Raw genomic sequence first — 18,529 nt, forward strand, 5'->3', positions numbered from 1 at the left:
AGATGTCTGAAAAATCATCATTTACTAAATCTCCTAGGGAGAATAATATAGCACATGTTATTGTTAGTGTATGAGATGAAATTAAGATGGTGTTTATTTCGGGTCACTTTATATTTCACTTTTTTATCAAGCACTAAATAATTATTTTCAGGTGCATTTTTTTTTCTGGGCTTCATTTTTATGTCATATCACAGATACAAGAGACAAGTGGGACCTTGCAGCTCCAGATTTTTTTTTTCCAACAGTCTGAAGTAAGAATAAACAAACAAGTAGAAAAGTGTGTACGTTTGTTTAGAAAGAGGCAGAACTGTTAGTAGGAACTGTACTTTGCATAAGTACTTTTAATTCTATAGACCATTTTCCTTCCATTTACCTTATAAACTATTCCTTCCATTTTGTTCTAAAGGTGAAGATATGCGTGTAGCATCAAGTGAGTTTGCAGAGGATCCATGTTCCTCAGTAAAGAGAGGTTCCATGGTCAGAGCTGCTCGTGCCTTGCTCTCTGCAGTCACCAGACTTCTCATATTAGCTGACATGGTTGATGTACATCTTCTACTTCAGACACTCAGAGTTGTAAGAATCTAAGTATAATTTTTCGAATTTGATCAAATATTTGTATATTTAAGATCGATCAAAACAATGTATTAAATATGTTTTGGATATTTATAAATAATGTTCTGTATCAGCCACTACATTATATCAATTCATAATGATTAAAAAAAAAATGTGTGGCTGGGCTGATAAAACCTTGTATCTTAAAATTTAATATTTTGAAGATAGCTTGGATAAAGTTAGTTTTAAGAGTTATAACAGGAGTAGCAACCTTCTTTTGCCTCAAAGAGTTTTTCACAGGTATCAGGAGACTGTTTTCAGGCAATATCAGACTGCCATCATTGCTATATATTTTTTTTAATACAGCCTATCCTAAGCTGCCTTCAAAAAATTCAAATTTTAATATACGGGTTTTATCAGCGCAGCTATGAATTGTAAGGCAGAGTTTTCATATTTGTAAAAGTGCTCAAATGTCCAATTGTTACCAAAGGTTGTTCCACCCCAACCCCCCTAAGAATTCTTATAGTCAGTTAAATAATCTCTTTGTCTGCTGATATTAATTAACACCCTGATAAACATTGTATTTGTTTTTTCATATGCATCAACCTTTTTTTCCAATTCCCACACCATGATATTTTTGACCATTTCATTCTTATTGTAGGTTGAAGATGATTTGGATAAAATCTTGCGATCACAGAACCCAGAAGATCTGATGAACAACTTCAAGCGTTTTGGACAGAACATGATGGAGTTCAACGATATATCTGGTCGCAGACAAAATGTAAGTTGAGCATAAATGATAGTTGTGGTACGATCCCAGAATGTGTTCGGGCAGAATCCAATAAAATGACCACCGAGTGTTATGTGGATGCGCTGAACGATTCTGGTAGGAATTTTGAATTCCTGTGAAATTAGCCGGGTGGATTCTCAATGTTGATAAAATCAAAGGCAAATGTCTTGTCATTAATTAGATTTTTAATTTGGTTGGTGTTACACTTAATATTCACTCCACAAAAGAAAAAAAAGAGATATTTTCCAAAAATGTATACTGCAATACCATAGGGGTTGAATGATTCTGCTAGCAGCTGTATATATTACTAATTTGTTTTAATTAATACTGGTAGAACTTGAATATGGATCACAAAAAAGCACAAAGATAAAAAGAAAGCACATTTCTTTTTTGGTTATAATAACTGACTTCAAAGCATGTGTACTGTAGTACTTAGACATTCACTAACAGTTTGATATCATTTCTTTTAGGATTTGAAGGATCCTCGACGTCGTGATGAAATGGCTGCTGCCAGAGCAGACCTAAGGAAACACAGTACTATGCTCTTCACTGCTTCTAAAGTAAGATTTATTAGTATACAAATAATTCACGTAATCGCGTGCATGCAGGGCCAAATAATGAACGATGTTCGAGAAGAGCCAATGGATATACCGCACCGAGGTCCGCAGGACCGAATGCGATATATCCATTTGGCGAGTCAAGCACAGAGTTCATTATTTACGTCCTCTATGCACATGAATGCGTGCATTGTTTGTTTTATACAACCCCCCCATGTTACTGAGTTGCCCCAAATGCTATATTTGATCTAAATTCTAGATAATTCTAGATAATTCCAGATAATTCCAGACCCCGCACTATCCTGCACTCTGACGTCAGAGTGCAGGATAGTACTTATGGTTTGACGTCAGAGTGCTGGATAGTGCATTTTGGATGCAATAGTGCAATTTGCTGAATATCATGTGATCTGATTTGGACCAATCAGATTACAGAACATTCTTGGGAGTTGTATAATAATATCTGGGCCCTGTCTTACAAAGAATTGCAATTGAATCGATCAACTATGGACAGCTAGCAACAAGCATCTATTAATGCATTTTCGTTCAAAATGTTTTCGAGATATGATGTGTACTCATCATTCTCTTGGCAATTCAGTGTGCTCTACTTTCTTTACATGGGACATTGTGCAAATTTTCTGACATGACAGTGATTGATTTCCATATAGTTGAGGTTGATTGGATCAATCACAACTCTTAGTGAGACAGGGCACTGATGTTACTCTTTAGAACTGCGCATTCACAGTCACTAAGTGATAACTGTAATTTGTACATAGTTTGCCATGTACTTGTAATAGTTATATTCTCAGTTGTTAATTTGATTTGATATCTTCCTGTGTTCTGAATGAGAATGACACATCTGATCCTAAAGAAATCTTCTAGTCTAGATCCTTTCGATAATTATGAATGAATCAGGGGTTTGAATCTTAGCCGTGGCATAATTTCCTTCAGCAAGAAATTGATCCACAATGTGCTGCACAGACTCAACCCAGGTGAAGTTAATGGGTACCGGTAGGAAGAAATGTCAGCACCGAAATTGGTACACTATACTAGCCGGGGTAATAGGAGCATATATAGGACAGAACAAGGTGGATATGTGGGGTATGCATATATTCTATATTATTATTAACGTGATGCCTGTTACTAAACAAATGCATATATCTCCATACCCTTCCATTCTCTTTTCCATACCTCCAGGCTTGGTTGCGACATCCTGATGTTCCAGCTGCTAGGGAGAACCGTGACTATGTTGTCAAACAGTTAGAGGATGCAATGAATGCTATCTCTAATGTATCTCAAGCCACAGGAGATTCTAGCGCCAATCCTAACATCGAAGGATCAGGAGAACTCATTGCGGCACTTGATGAATTAGATGTAAGTTCATTATGCTTTTGTATGTGTCCTATAAGTTACAAGTACATTTTCCCATTTGGTGATTGAGCTCTTTTTTGTCTCACCTGCATAGCAGAGTGAAACTATAGGTGCTGCTTTTCTGACAGCATCAAATCTTAACCGAAGATTAAGTTTTTGAAATGACAGCACAACTTAGAAAGTATATGGACCTAGTTCATGAAACTTGGACATAAGGTTAATCAAGTATTACTGAACATCCTACCGAGTTTCAGTGATGATGATTTTTTTTTTATATTGATAGCATTTATTCTTCATCATAAAAAACAAATACAAGGAACATACAAAGTTTACATAAATTACATGAGAAAATTTCAGATATCACAATGATAAAATCCGGAAAACAGTTGAATAAAAAGAAAAGAGTGTACATGATTTATAAATGAATGAGGAGGCAACTAGGAAGGGAAAGCCTTATTAGTGCTGCCACCTGATGATGTTGATAATGAAGGTGATGGGGTTGATGATGATGATGATGATGATGATGGCAGGGGCTCGTGGTCTTGACCTTAATAATAATAATAATATAATAGCCAATTTTTATAAAGTGCTTTTCCCAGAATGGCCCAAAGCGTGTTACAGCATATTATTACCCCGGTCATTGGATTCATTTCAATCCCGCACGAAAAGTGCACAATTTCCACTCCCTGGGGAGCATTCCTTGCATTCATCGCAGCCTAATTATGGCGCTGGCAAAATCAAACATACAATATCTTTCGCATCCTACCGGGTACCCATTTAGCACCTGGGTCGAGAGTGGCAAAGTGTGGATTAACGCCTTGCCAAAGGACGCTAGACCGCGGTGGGATTCGAACACACGACCCTCTGTTTACAAGGCGAGAGTCAGAACCACTACACCACGGCTCTTCCACCTTGTTTAGCAGTTGTGGGTTCGAATCCCAGTCATGACATGTTATCCTTCAGCGAGAAATTTACCCACATTGTGCTGCGCTCAACACAGGTGAGGTGAATGGGTACCCGGCAGCATTAATTCCTTGAATACACAGCACTGAAATCTTCAACTTGAGTTAATGCGGGGGTAATAAACACGGTGCTCCTTGGAATAAATGATTTTTTGATTAGCTGATGCTGTCTAAATGCCTATTAATGATATTGTTAATGATAATGGTAATGAAGGGTCTTTGTGTAATTAACACTCATTACTACTCTTGGATCTGTTTTTGTTCTTTTTGCAGAAGAAGATTAAGATGAGTCCCGTGGAATACAACGAAGTGCGTACGCGCCCGTCCCTAGAGGAGCGTCTTGAGAGTATAATCAGTGGAGCTGCTCTCATGGCTGATTCATCATGTACCAGGGATGATAGGAGAGAGAGGATTGTAGCCGAGTGTAATGCTGTGAGACAGGCACTACAGGATCTGCTCTCAGAATACATGAATTGTGTATGTACTCGTATGACCCCGGTTTCATGGAAAGTTTATGAGCGACTCAAATGAATCACAGCTATAGAGAGCCACAGATGCCATGATTTGTCATCTTGTAGGCTTACTTAGTGAACAAAGTTCTAAAATGAATTGGGGGAATCAATGACATTCCCAGTTCGGTGAATATGTGTGCAATCTGTGTACGCACATTGTGTTGGAAGTTTCCTGGCGAAATCAGTGTTGGGTAGACTGACCATGAAAATATTTTTTTAATTGACTTATTTTACTAATATGCCATCAGAATATTTGAGTGAAATGTCAAATTTTGAATGTTTTTGTGGAATTTAGACAGTATGAGACCACTTTTGATTAGTTTTACGCCAATTTCCATATAGGTACCACAACTTTTCATATCTGTTCTGCTCTATACTCCTCTCTATTGATGTCTACTCAATAATTCTATGATTAAGCTAGTTTTATGATTTGTTATTTCTAATCATATGGAAGAAGTATATAACATTATATTTTGTGTGTGTTTTTTTTTTGCTTTGCTTTTTGAAATTATGCATTTGTGATATAGTTAGACCAGACCTGATTAGCACTTCTGCTATTTATGGGTCCTATTTTCCATTTCAGTTATATTCCATATGTGACCTCCCTTTAACTCTTTGCTATATTTTGATTTGCTTTATTCTCTTTTCTTGAAGGCTGGAAGCAGAGACCGCAGTGATCCCTTGGATGAGGCTATTGAGAGAATGTGCAAGAAAACCAAAGATCTACGTAGACAGGTATATCAGCAATGCAGCATCACAATGACAGAGCTGCCAAGTAGTACGGATTTTCAGTATTTAGTGCTGAAAAATGAGAAGAATACTGATGGTTTCATGCAAAATACTGATTTCTCAAGTTTCAGTTTTATGTGTTGTCATGTGGTATTCCTCTGAAAATACTGATTTCCTCGCCAAAATACTGATTTTCAGCTTTATAAATACTGAAATGTTCTTGTTCAGGTTGGCAGCTCTTTGATGATTATACTGTAAACGTGCCCAAGAGATTCAAACCTTGTAACTTATTGGGTTATTTGAGAGAAAGTTGGATAGTAACCTGAATTGTTCTTATTATATTGGGGTTATCCTGATGAAAGGGAGCTTTGGTAAAAGATTAATAATTTGAATGAAAGGAACATTGATTATCATCTAGCATCCCAATCTAAAGTCCAATAGCAGTGGTATCTTTTTCCACTATCGGATCTCTGTGAAAATTTGAATTTTGAATTCGTTGATATCTAGTACCCCTCTCTCATATGGGATCTACGAAATCTTAGTAAAAGCTTGAATGAATGAATGGATGGATGAATGAATGAATGGATGGATGGATGGATGGATGGATGGATGGATGGATGAGCAGTGTAAGCAGAAGGTCACAGGACAGATTTCGGTTTTGGCAGTATTATACATGTGACATCATCTTTATAATAGATTTATTGGCAGAGTGCATACAGTCTACATGTGCTTAATTATTTTCAGTTGAATTTTCTGTTTGGTTTGTTTGATTGACAGCTACGTAAAGCAGTTGTTGACCATGTATCCGATTCCTTCTTGGAGACCAATGTACCTCTTTTGGTCCTGATTGTAGCAGCTAAGAGTGGTAATGAGGCGGAGGTAGAGAAATATGCCAAGGTCTTCCAAGAACACGCCAACAAGCTGGTCGAGGTAAGAAACATCCTCATTAGTTTTGCAATAAAAGATTAGTACCATCAATTGCACTTAAATATCCAGTTTTTCTTTATTTTCCTTTTCAAGGCCGTCATCAATTTGAAGCATGTACAGTTGAGGCCAGAAGTTTACATACACCCAGGAAATTCAAAGAAAAGCTGACATTTGTCAAATGTCATAGAATTTACTGTATCTTATAAAATATTTGTGCTATCATGACAAATTTGATATAAAATCAATGAGTATGTCATGCCCCTTTGCATTGCTTTGTCACCAGGAGCTGAAAAATATTTAGGTGAAAATTTTTCCCCCAAAATCCTCATATTTTGATGAATTAAAAATAAAAACTTGACAAAAACATTTCATATTTGTGCTAGTTACTTCTCAAAACAAACATTTCAGATTACACATTTTTGTTCAGTGGTGATGTATCATGATAGAAAATGTAATATAAATCATAGATTTGACATTTATATATTTTTATGAAACGATGTTTGAAAATATTAAAAACTAACAATAGAATACAATGGCATTAATATTACTTTTTTTCTTCAAAGAAAGTTCCACCTGAAATAAACTTTGATCTCAACGGTATTCCAATCATGTGGAAGAGCTTAATATGCTCTTTCATTTGATACCAAATTCTTCATGGTAGTATTTATATTTCTGATGATATAGTAAATTTAACGATGTTTGGCAAATGAACAAATTTCACTGAATTCCATGGGTGTATGTAAACTTTCGGCCTCAACTGTACATGTAATGGTGACCTATATCTGTTATATAGAGATTTCCAATGAAAAAATACATTAACGAAGAAATGTCTACAGTTTTGATTATGCAGTTTGTTTAAGATCATTTTTTTTTTGTTAATTGAAACTGATTATGCATTGATAAATCATTGTTAATTGTTCTGTTATGAAAGTCAGAATATATCAGATGGTGGGAAATTTTTAGGTTATCCAAAGAAGGGGTGTGAGAGTTCTGCTTTAAGCTGGCTTTGTTTCGCTTTTTCAGCTTATTTTCATTTTTTGGTGGTAATTTACACTTTACCAATTTTAAGGTCTTTTGCTGTGATTCATTGTATTTTAATCTGTTTATTTGTGGTCTCTAACATCCCTAATAATGCCAATTCATCAGCTCTCGGCTTTCATTCTTTCCATTTTCAACAATTTCTGTCCCCTTTTTTCCCTCCCAGACATGAATAGGATTAACAAGAATCATAATCAGTCATTATAATAATCAAGTAATATTTTCTTAAATGTATCATTTTCATTCTATATCTCAAATTATTTAAGTACTATTAAGTTTGTTTCAGCTCTGGTATGGAGAAGAAGCCAGTAATTAAAAAGGATGTGGTGTTAGACCACTTCACCGGGGGTTTTACCATTGAGATCATTCTGCACCAAGCGTGTTGTATGATATGTAGTATTTAAGATGATACCACTTCCCTGTCTTTACCAACATAGAAGTACCCACTGTTCTTTCCCCATTGTAGGTTGCCAATCTGGCATGTTCAATGTCCAATAACGAGGAAGGAGTGAAGATGGTCCGGATGGCAGCAACGCAGATCGAGAACCTGTGCCCTCAAGTAAGATCCCCCCTCAATCTTTCGCTTGTGGATACCTTTTAGCAAAACTTATTATATATCTAGCTGTCAGTAATACATGAACTACATGTCAAATACGTGGAATCTAAATTTCATACTTTACTAGGTACTGTATCAGACAGGCCTGATACAATCTTTCAGGTTGCAATTGCCAACTCAAGTACTATGCATTAAGTTTGTTGACCATTTTGTTTAAGGATCATCTTACATCTTGCAAGATGTAACTGTGATATCAAATCATTCTTACACTGAAACTTTAATGAGTGGTTGATAATTAGATACACAATATAGGTGAGTCACCTCTCATGGTGTTATGAAAAATTGAGTTCTCGACAATTTAGGGAGTGAGAAAAGATCGTAAAATGCAGACAACATTCCTGCTATACACGTATGTACCTTTAATAGTATATTAAATCCCCAGGGACCATGTGGATGAGTCGTAGCAGTATCTACTCTATTTCATTGCTCTTTATTTAGATATGTTCACCTTAGCAGAAAAAAATGAAGTATGAAATTATTAAACAATCATTCATAGGGGACATTAATAATAATAATAATGAATGTTACTTGTATACCTCTTATTACTCACATGAGACAGCCACAATGCGATATATTGTGATAGGACGGGTGATGAAAAGCAATACCCAATTCTGCAACATACATGTAGTGCAGCCGTAACAATCCCAATTAAACTTGAACTTTGACCCCATGTACAGGTTATCAATGCAGCCCGTATCTTGGTAGCCAGACCCCGTAGCAAGGCTGCTCAAGATAACATGGATGTCTTCAAGGATCAGTGGGAGACGCAGGTCCGTCTTCTCACCGAGGCTGTGGATGAGATCACTACCATTGATGACTTCTTAGCCGTATCAGGTAAGACACGCAATGCTGTCAATATGGTGGTTCGCGCTGGAAGAACCTGTTCACCACAGAAAATATTTCTGACTGGCAATTAATGAATACAGAGCTGCCAAGTAGTACAGATTTTCAGTATTTAGTATTGAAAAATAAGAAGAGTACGGATGGTTTCATGCAAAATGCTGATTTCTAAAGTTTCCGTTTTATGTATTGTCTTATGGTATTTTTTTTTTAAACTGATGTCATCATCATCAAAATACTGATTTTCAGCTTTAAAAATACTGAAATGTTCTTTTTCAGGTTGGCAGCTCTGTTATCACCCACCTGACCAGCACGTGTTTCCCCCATTGTCTTAGAAAATTATATCAAAATTATATTCTTGATGTAGAAAACCAGTTAGTTTCCACTCAAATGCCCCAGTTTCAAGGTATCAGGCAATTTTCCAACAACTAGAAAAGAGTTTATGTTAAACAACCGTGACCCTACTACTGTATATGTCATATGTTCTCAAACAATAAATTTCCTGATTTAGTTCTGATATTGAGAAACATAGAAGGGTGTTTTTTTGTGTGATTCTGTCTGTTATTCATTAGCTTTTAATATACATTTGTGATATATTTAGTTTTGTATTTTCTCAGAGCAAATTTTCATGATTTCATTTTTTATTTCGCTTACAAGTACTAAGTGTATTTTTCACAATTTTGTTCATTTTTAATGTATGTCAGAAAGTGAAAATGTTTGTGATTGTTCAGTCTCATAAATGACTTACCAATGGCATTGAAACAATTTCCAGGTACTTCTTACAACCCACAGTATAATGCATCAGTGTAAATGTCTTGATATAATAATAATAATAGTCATTTGTATAGCGCCATCTTTCTAGAAATATTCTATTCCGAGGCGCGATGTTATCATTATTATTATTACCCCAGCTTTAGCCGGTGCTGCCTTTCAGCACTCATGCATACAAGGAATTATCCTACTGCGTACCTGTAGGGTTGAAGAAAATTATAAGTTTGGAGTTGAAAATAAATGAAGTTCTAAATCATCAAACTGAAGGGGAATAAGTAAAACTGAGACGCAAATAAAGAGAACTTAAACCGAAGGAGTCTGGTTGTACACTGCTATATTTGCTGGGCTTCCTTGCCTCAGTAAAACTCATACAAAATTAGCATATATTCAAATTACACAAAATCAACCAATGAGAATAAAGAGAATGGAGAAGCCAACTGAAGGTGGAAAAGTCTAATTCATAAAAATAACCAATAAGAGATAGAGGATGGAGATGAATAAGATGTTGGGATGATTACATAATAAGAATGTTGAACAAAAGAATCAGATGTGGGAATGTAATGAATGAACACATCTGAATAGGAAAGGAATGACATGAGAAGCAGGTTGAAAGTAAAATGTTACTAAACGGATGACAACAGAAGCATGGAGAATTTAAACAAAGCTGAACAAAATACCAAAGCTTGAACTATAAATAACTAAACTATTAAAGGAAATCAATTGTCAAAATAACAGTCCTACATAAACATCCTTCTTCCAAAAAATTGTCCTCAATTTTTAAAAGTAAAGAACTAAAATAAACTGCAAAACCAGAATTTCATATTTGACAAGTTGAACATCTAACATTTACATAACAGTATTTAAACAGAAGTAACGTAACCATGACATAATTCAATATTTACAATAAATGTGAAGACTAGGAGAGGATAGAAAAGTTTGAAGAAAAAAAAATATTTTTTTATTAGAATTTTGAACTTTTCCTTTTTGGCATCATATGTGTAACTTCAATGGAAAATCAACTTGCAAATAATTTCAATGTATATCTTATACTTGCAAGCATGCCATGAAATGAAATACCGTATTAATTCAGAAAGAACAAAAAAGAATTGATTTTTTTTGTCTTGATTTTGGAAAAGAAAAAAAAATGTTATAATCTTGAATATATATATATTTTCAAATTATTAAAAATTTCTGATTTAGCTAAGATTATGCATGTCTTGCAAACTGGAAAAATGTATCCCCTAGACTTACAAAAAAAAATGAAAAACTTATATGAGAGCACTACTAGACAAATAGATAAAAACAATTATGGTAGCTCAAAGGAATATTGAATAACATTGAAAAGTGCGAGATAAAATACTACTGAACTTTACAAAAATGAAAAATTAAACATGACGTTAAGCAAATAACATAATTACCAGAAATTATGAAAAATCAAAAATTTGAATTCATATAAAGCCATATTTTTCTGAAATTATATGACAAAGTATATTAAGTTCAATCTTTGACTTTACATTAAAAGGACATTAAAATAGGGGTATCAAAAATTTAAGATTTTTAACTGAAATTTGGAAGAAATTACTAAGTAATACAAATAAAAAAGACTTATTTTGTATAATTTGTAAAATTACAATATGATGAAACTTCTATCAGTCTATAGTCTAAAAATGATAAATGATTTGAATTGAACATTTAACTAAGTCTGACTTTGTGCAATATTATTGATAAAACTTCAATATATATACAGTGATTAAACATTGAAATAATTTTGAGCATTAGGGTGTACAAATGAAATATTTCAAAAATTTTGTTTGTCATCTTCAGTTTTACAATTTCATACATGTATATTGCACTTAGTTCACATTTTCAGATTTAGAGATTGACAAAATTTAAATATTAAAACATCTCTAATATCAAAATATTAAATTACATTCAGATTCAATATTGAGCTGAGAAAATACGATTTTGATATATTGCACATTAATTGTAATCACTTGATCCATATTTGACAAATCGTAAATTTATATATTTCAATTCATGTACATTTAAGACCCTAATTTAAGACAAATAAATACCTAAAGAAAATTATCTGATTCAATAAACAAAAAATATACTTTTGTAGAATTTGAATGATCTTGCTAAAATAAAATGCTTCAATTTATAAGCCTAACATTAAATCAAAATAAGGCATGTGATTCATTCCAGTTAAGAATCAAATATATGTATATGGTTTTGATAAAAAAAAGTGAATATTGATTGTTTTTTTTTATCGAATTTATTTGTGTATAAGAAAACACTCAAGTATAAATAAAATACTGGAATTTGTGTATCATATGCCTTTTACAGTATATCAAGAAATAGATCAGTTTGGATACATAATTTGTCTAAAAATTGATAAAATGTTATTAAATTGAATTTAGAATCTGGCTATCATAGTAAATATCTATCGTTTTTATACGAAACCGATTGAATAGAACTTATTAATACATTTGGCAAGATTATTCCATCGATCAAACCGATACAAAATTAATGAATAAACAACAATTGCATAAATCTAAAGTAAAGGGAATGTAATGATCACAGAAATCATATCTTGATCAGAAATTTTTTAACGAATTTAAAATCTGTGACAAAATTTAATGAAAATTGTTTAGTGTTCTCACCATCAGGGAAATAAATTTTCCAAAAGTTCCAATTAAAGTTTGAAATTGAGAGAAGAATGTAATCTGGTGATAAAATGGAGACATCAAGTTCAAGTTGTTGAATATCGGACCTTCTTAGGGGGCAAAAAGTTTTCACTGTATGCATGAAGACCAGGGGAACAGCATCATCTACTCGTGGGCTGGAGCAACTGAAGAGCAAAAGGTGGTGACTGGCTTCGAAGATCAAAGCAGAGCATCATCAACTCTAGATTTGCAGGCGACAGAGTAACAGGCGAGAGGTTGAAACATGGAGCTATTAACAGCTCTGTTAGCTCCATGGTTGGAAGGTGTCATGCATCGAGCGAAGATAGAGGGACAAAGCAACATGAAGACCAAAAGGCAGCATCATCCACTCGACGAAGAGAAGCAAGGCGAGAGGCTAGAAGGTATCATGAGGCAAAGGTGGGAGACTGTTGAGCCGAAGAGACTGAATGAAGAAAAATAGGCAGCGACATCATCCACTCCATGTAGTCGGGCAATGGTTGTAGTTAAAGGCGAGAGGCTTACTCGTAGGCAGAACTTTCATCTACTCACGTTGAGAAATAGGCAAAGGTTGGCTGGTAATCAGGCAGAACGTTCATCCACTCACGAAGAGCAATAGGCGAAGATCCGAGCTGGTACTCAGGCAAGGCTTTCATCCACTCACGTATAGAGCTAAAGGCGAAGACTGGCTGGTAGTAGCATCATCCTACTAGACAAGCCACAGCATTGACGTTGAAGTTGTAGGCGAGCTGCTGGCTAGCATCAATCAGGCAAGAGGTAACGGCTGAACAGAAGTGTGAAGGGCTAAATGTTTCTCCAACAGGAACATGATGACGATAAAGTTGACGAAATATGGTTGAAAGTTTGTGGCGAACAGATAAGCGAGGCATGAGGTTCGAACACCGCTGCTACCAGTTGTAGGGTTGAAGAAAATTATAAGTTTGGAGTTGAAAATAAATGAAGTTCTAAATCATCAAACTGAAGGGGAATAAGTGAAACTGAGACGCAAATAAATAGAACTTAAACCGAAGGAGTCTGGTTGTACACTGCTATATTTGCTGGGCTTCCTTGCCTCAGTAAAACTCATACAAAATTAGCATATATTCAAATTACACAAAATCAACCAATGAGAATAAAGAGAATGGAGAAGCCAACTGAAAGTGGAAAAGTCTAATTCATAAAAATAACCAATAAGAGATAGAGGATGGAGATGAATAAGATGTTGGGATGATTACATAATAAGAATGTTGAACAAAAGAATCAGATGTGGGAATGTATTGAATGAACACATCTGAATAGGAAAGGAATGACATGAGAAGCAGGTTGAAAGTCAAATGTTACTAAACGGATGACAACAGAAGCATGGAGAATTTAAACAAAGCTGAACAAAATACCAAAGCTTGAACTATAAATAACTAAACTATTAAAGGAAATCAATTGTCAAAATAACAGTCCTACATACCCATTCACCTCACCTGGATTGAGTGCAGCACAATGTGGATAAATTTCTCGCTGAAGGAAATTACGCCATAGCTGGGATTTGAACCCACGACCCTCTGTTTCAAAGTCAGAAGACTAATCCACTGGCCCACAATGCTCCACATTGACTTACCAATGGCATTTAAACAATTTCCAGGTACTTCTTACAACCCACAGTACGATGCATAAGTGTAAATGTCTTGATATTCTACATGCAAAGAGTAAGTCTATGAATGATCTTCTCTTTGATGAAATGAATATTTCAGAGAGTCATATATTGGAGGATGTGAACCGTTGCGTGATGGCGCTTCATCAGCAGGATCCAGAGACATTAGACCTGACTGCTAACTCGGTCAAAGGACGCTCGGCTCGCATCTGCACCGTAGTCAACTCTGAGATGTTAAACTATGAACCTGGTCTGTATACAGATAAGGTCAAAGAAGCAGTTAATATTCTCAAGAATGAAGGTGAGTCGGGGCCTGGTAGAACAGACCCTAGAGATCAATCGCAAGATTGAAACAACAGTTGTGATTGGACTTCGGTCAATGTTTAGAGGAGAAGTCCACCCCAACAAAAATTTGATTTGAATAAAAAGTGAAAAATCAAACAAGCTTAACATTACAAATTTCCCAAAATTTGATGTAAAATAAACAAATGTTAGGACATTTCAAATTTTGCCTAATTTCACAAGAGTTATATTCACATCCTGGTCGGTATGCAGATGAGGGGACCGATGACATCACCCGCTCACTATTTCTTTTGTATTTTACTATATGAAATATGTAATGTTTTAATTTTCTGCTCATTGTCATATGAAACAAAGTTATATTCCTCCCTGAACATTTGTAATTACCATTGTTGTGATTGGTCACTGGTTTAAGGGGAATGAAACCTTTGGAATAAGTAGGCTTGTGTCGAAACAGAAAAATCAAAGAATAAGAACAAAGAGAAAAATCAGACAAACAATGAGAAAGTTATGAGCATTTGAATATTGCAATAATTGCGTTAATGCTATGGAGATCCTCCCTTTGGCAATGCAAAAAGGATGTGTGATGTCACATGTGAACAACTTTCCCTTTGATGGCCTATAAAATACCCCCAAAATGTCTCTTTTTGCTTTTTCTGATGGTGATACAAACTCTTTATTCATGGGGTATTCTGTAAAAATCTGTATTACATGCCCTCCTATAGAAAGAATATATGCTCTACTGGTAGATGTAAAAAAAAGAGGCAGTTTAAGTGAAATAGTATTGGGGAGAGTTGTTCACAAGTGACATCACACATCTTTGTTGCATTGCCAATGTGAGGATCTCCATAGCATTAGTGAATGCAATGTTCAAATGCTCATAACTTTCTCATTATTTGTCCAATTTTTCTCAAACTTTTGTTGATCTGTTTCTTTGATTTTTCTGTTTTCACACAAGCTATCGTGTTCCAAAGATTTCATTCTCCTTGTAAAGTTTAAACAAAGTACAACAGAGATGAAGTTTTTCCAAACACAGATATCCTGAAAGTATCTGCACAATTTTTTTTTTTTTTTCCTTGGTGTTTTTTCATCCATATGAAATACAACACATATCAAACTTCATAATTTTTTTCTTCAAATAATGGTAAGTCCTTCCTAATATTGTCCTATTTATTAAATCATTTTGATTTCTTTTCTTTCAGTTATTCCTCATTTTTCCAACATGGTTGAGATAGCTGTTGATGCATTGAGCTCTCAACCCCCTAAAGACACGGAGGAGAATGAGTTTGTTGATGCTTCTCGTATGGTGTACGATGGCGTGAGAGAAATCAGAAGAGCAGTACTTATGAATAGGGTAAGAACATATCTAAGTCTTCAATTTCTTTATTTCATCATCTCATTTTTATTGGTCTTTCTTTTGCCATTTTGTGACTGCGGATTCAGAAACCAATCGATGGGAGGGGCTACAGCCTCTCTAAATAAAAAAAAGGTCTCTTGATTATTGACGCGTGATTAGTTAAGATTATTGAAGCTAGCCTGTGTAAAAGTAGTATTAATTTTGAATGAGTGGATTTTGTGCAGTGCCCTTGTGAAAGTTTGATCAATTTCTTTGGAGCTTAGTTTAGTTTGCTCTTCACTTTTTTTTTTAAGGAATGCCGGCAGAGAGAGTTTAGATCTATGGAATACATTTGTCCTTTCAGTTGCAAGCCTAGAATTAATGACATTCGCTTTTTTTCCTTCTCTTGCTACCTTGTTTATTTATTTTTTGATAGAATCCTGATGAGATCGAGACCGACACTGAAGTGGACTATGAAGAGGAGTACGATGTCAAGAGCAAATGTAAGTAATCATGTGACCTGTGATTAAGACAAGGCACCTAGGACCCGTTTCGTAAGGACTTACAACTCTGGTAACATTTGCCATGGGACATACATGTATCTACCATAGAAATCTTGATTGTGATTGGCGGCTGAGCCCTGTTAACATGGAGGTTGGCATGATATCAGTACACAGTTTAATTGTCTGGAATAATCCAACTGCAATAAGAAAGGTAGCAACCTTACTATCCTTCATTTCAACATATTGGAAAACTGTCAGACCTTACCCCGAGATATAACACACAACTCTGCAATCTTTTTTTTGTATCTTTGTATTTTTGTTGTTCTTTGATTTTTGTATTTGTATGTGTTTACATGTAACAAGGCCTTCAGGGGGAACAGTGTGCGTCACTGATGAGTCTACCCTGTATAAACAGGACTTAATAAAAATTATGATAATAATAATGGCAAATTTAATAATAATAATAATCCGCTTTTACATAGCGCTTAATACATGTACATCAGAAAATCGTGTCTAAGCGTTTTACAGTAAATTATTACCCAGTCATCGTATTCAATCAGTCATACCCGCACACAATGTATGCACATCCTCCAGTCCCTGGGGAGTATTCCAGTCAGTAACCGGTGAGGCGTACACAGTACTGGACAAGCTACAATGACTTTCACATCCTACCAGGTACCCATTTAGCACCTGGGTCGAGAGTGGTGAACTGTGGATTAACGCCTTGCCAAAGTACACTAGACTGTTATGGGATTCGGACACACGACCCTTTATTTCCAAAAACGAAAGTCAGAACCACTACACCATGGCTCCTCCACTTTATTTACAAATTTATAATAAAAGTAACTCTGTATGACACATGCCCCATAACCCAAAGAGATCCTCCATTAATCATTAAATTGGAAGCCATGGAATAAAGCATTTGAAATTCCTTATTAAAAGAAAGGGTGCCCTTCTTGTGTGGACATTCGCTATTTCAGTATAATTAATGTGAATGAATGTTTATATTTCTCATTAATAGGACAGGAACTATTCTGGCATTTGCACATCTTTCAGTAGCATAGTTTGAGTAATTCTGTACAATTTTCAGTAAGCATTATATTATCGTCTTGTAATTTATATACTTGTAATTATCTTCTAACAGCAAGCTACCAGACTGAGCCTTATGAACTTGAGGATGTACAGGAAGGAGTTACATCTAGGGTAAGCATGTTAAAACAACATACATGTACCATGGTTATAGAGGATGAATTCCAATCCGGGTGGGTGTTTCATAAAGCTAAGATACAAATGACTTTATGCAGGACTGGTGATCCTTTCTTGTGCTATGTGATATCCCTATAATTGATTTAGGACCTAAGACCATGTTGCGGAACTTTTCACACAATTGAAGTCCTAAAATATGCCATCAAAAAGCTTTGATGTTGTGTAGACAAACTGAAAGGAAGCATTTATCATTTCCTAACTATGATGACATCTTAATAATTTATTGTTGGTCTTCTATCTCCAGGCAATGATGAGGGATCTGCCACCAGAGGAGAAAGAGAAGATCAAGGAACAGGTTGAACTGTTCCGTCAAGAGAAGGAGAAGCTAGATCTTGAGATGGCTAAATGGGATGATAGCGGTAATGATATCATCATCTTAGCTAGACAGATGTGTATGATCATGATGGAGATGACAGATTTCACCCGGTAAGTCCATCACCTGTATACCTGGGCCTGTCTTACAAAGGGTTGCAATAAATATAACTCAATTTCAAACTGAGATTGATCTGAATTTGTTTATTTAAGAGACAGTAATATTTTATCAGTCACCATTTGAATCTTGTTTGAATTCCTTGCAAGTCTTTATAAACCGCCCAGATATTCCTTTGCTAATTCTTTTCAAACCACTTACACAATGTTTAGTTGATGAACTGTTAATTTTATGAATCCTGTTCACTGATCACTTTCTTTATATCATTACTTTACGTTTTAAAATGTTATTGGTCGCATCAATCTAATGCCATTTGAATTCTTCCATTAGTATATTCTATTTACTTTTTAGTCTTATCTTTCTTTAGATGGTTGTATGTGATGCCATTTTTCCAACTATTGTGCATTCCTACCAGCAAACTTATTGGAGGACAAACAAAGACTTTGTCTAATGTGAAAGTTTCCCATTGTTATTCCTACTATCATCTGAAACTGCTCTATACAAAGAATCAATAACAATGAAAGTAACGTCTTACCGGTATTTCCCAAAGATCAAAAGTGATAGATTCATGTCCTGGCCATTATGTGCAATTAATGATGAAAACAATAGTACAGTCAATTAATTGCCTGTCTTTGTATTCCAGAGCCCTGGGGTTGGGGGGAGAGTGTTTAATTAATATTTTCGTCCGACAAGATGTCAGATT

General features: G+C 35.1%; 1 protein-coding gene across 1 annotated transcript in view; it reads left to right on the top strand.

The window, feature by feature from the left end:
* Positions 1-18,529, top strand: part of LOC446175 (alpha catenin) — a 44,574-nt gene that overhangs the window by 19,553 nt on the left and 6,492 nt on the right. Inside the window, exons 4-17 of the mRNA XM_041621649.1 lie at positions 407-573; positions 1,214-1,333; positions 1,813-1,902; positions 3,094-3,270; positions 4,503-4,706; positions 5,396-5,476; positions 6,248-6,400; positions 7,902-7,994; positions 8,729-8,885; positions 14,092-14,292; positions 15,494-15,645; positions 16,064-16,130; positions 17,275-17,333; positions 17,641-17,822. Of these exons, the coding sequence (XP_041477583.1) occupies positions 407-573; positions 1,214-1,333; positions 1,813-1,902; positions 3,094-3,270; positions 4,503-4,706; positions 5,396-5,476; positions 6,248-6,400; positions 7,902-7,994; positions 8,729-8,885; positions 14,092-14,292; positions 15,494-15,645; positions 16,064-16,130; positions 17,275-17,333; positions 17,641-17,822 (1,903 nt within the window). The remainder of the gene's footprint in view (positions 1-406; positions 574-1,213; positions 1,334-1,812; positions 1,903-3,093; positions 3,271-4,502; positions 4,707-5,395; positions 5,477-6,247; positions 6,401-7,901; positions 7,995-8,728; positions 8,886-14,091; positions 14,293-15,493; positions 15,646-16,063; positions 16,131-17,274; positions 17,334-17,640; positions 17,823-18,529) is intronic.

This window comes from Lytechinus variegatus, chromosome 12, assembly GCF_018143015.1.
Source record: "Lytechinus variegatus isolate NC3 chromosome 12, Lvar_3.0, whole genome shotgun sequence".
Lineage (NCBI taxonomy): Eukaryota > Metazoa > Echinodermata > Echinoidea > Temnopleuroida > Toxopneustidae > Lytechinus > Lytechinus variegatus.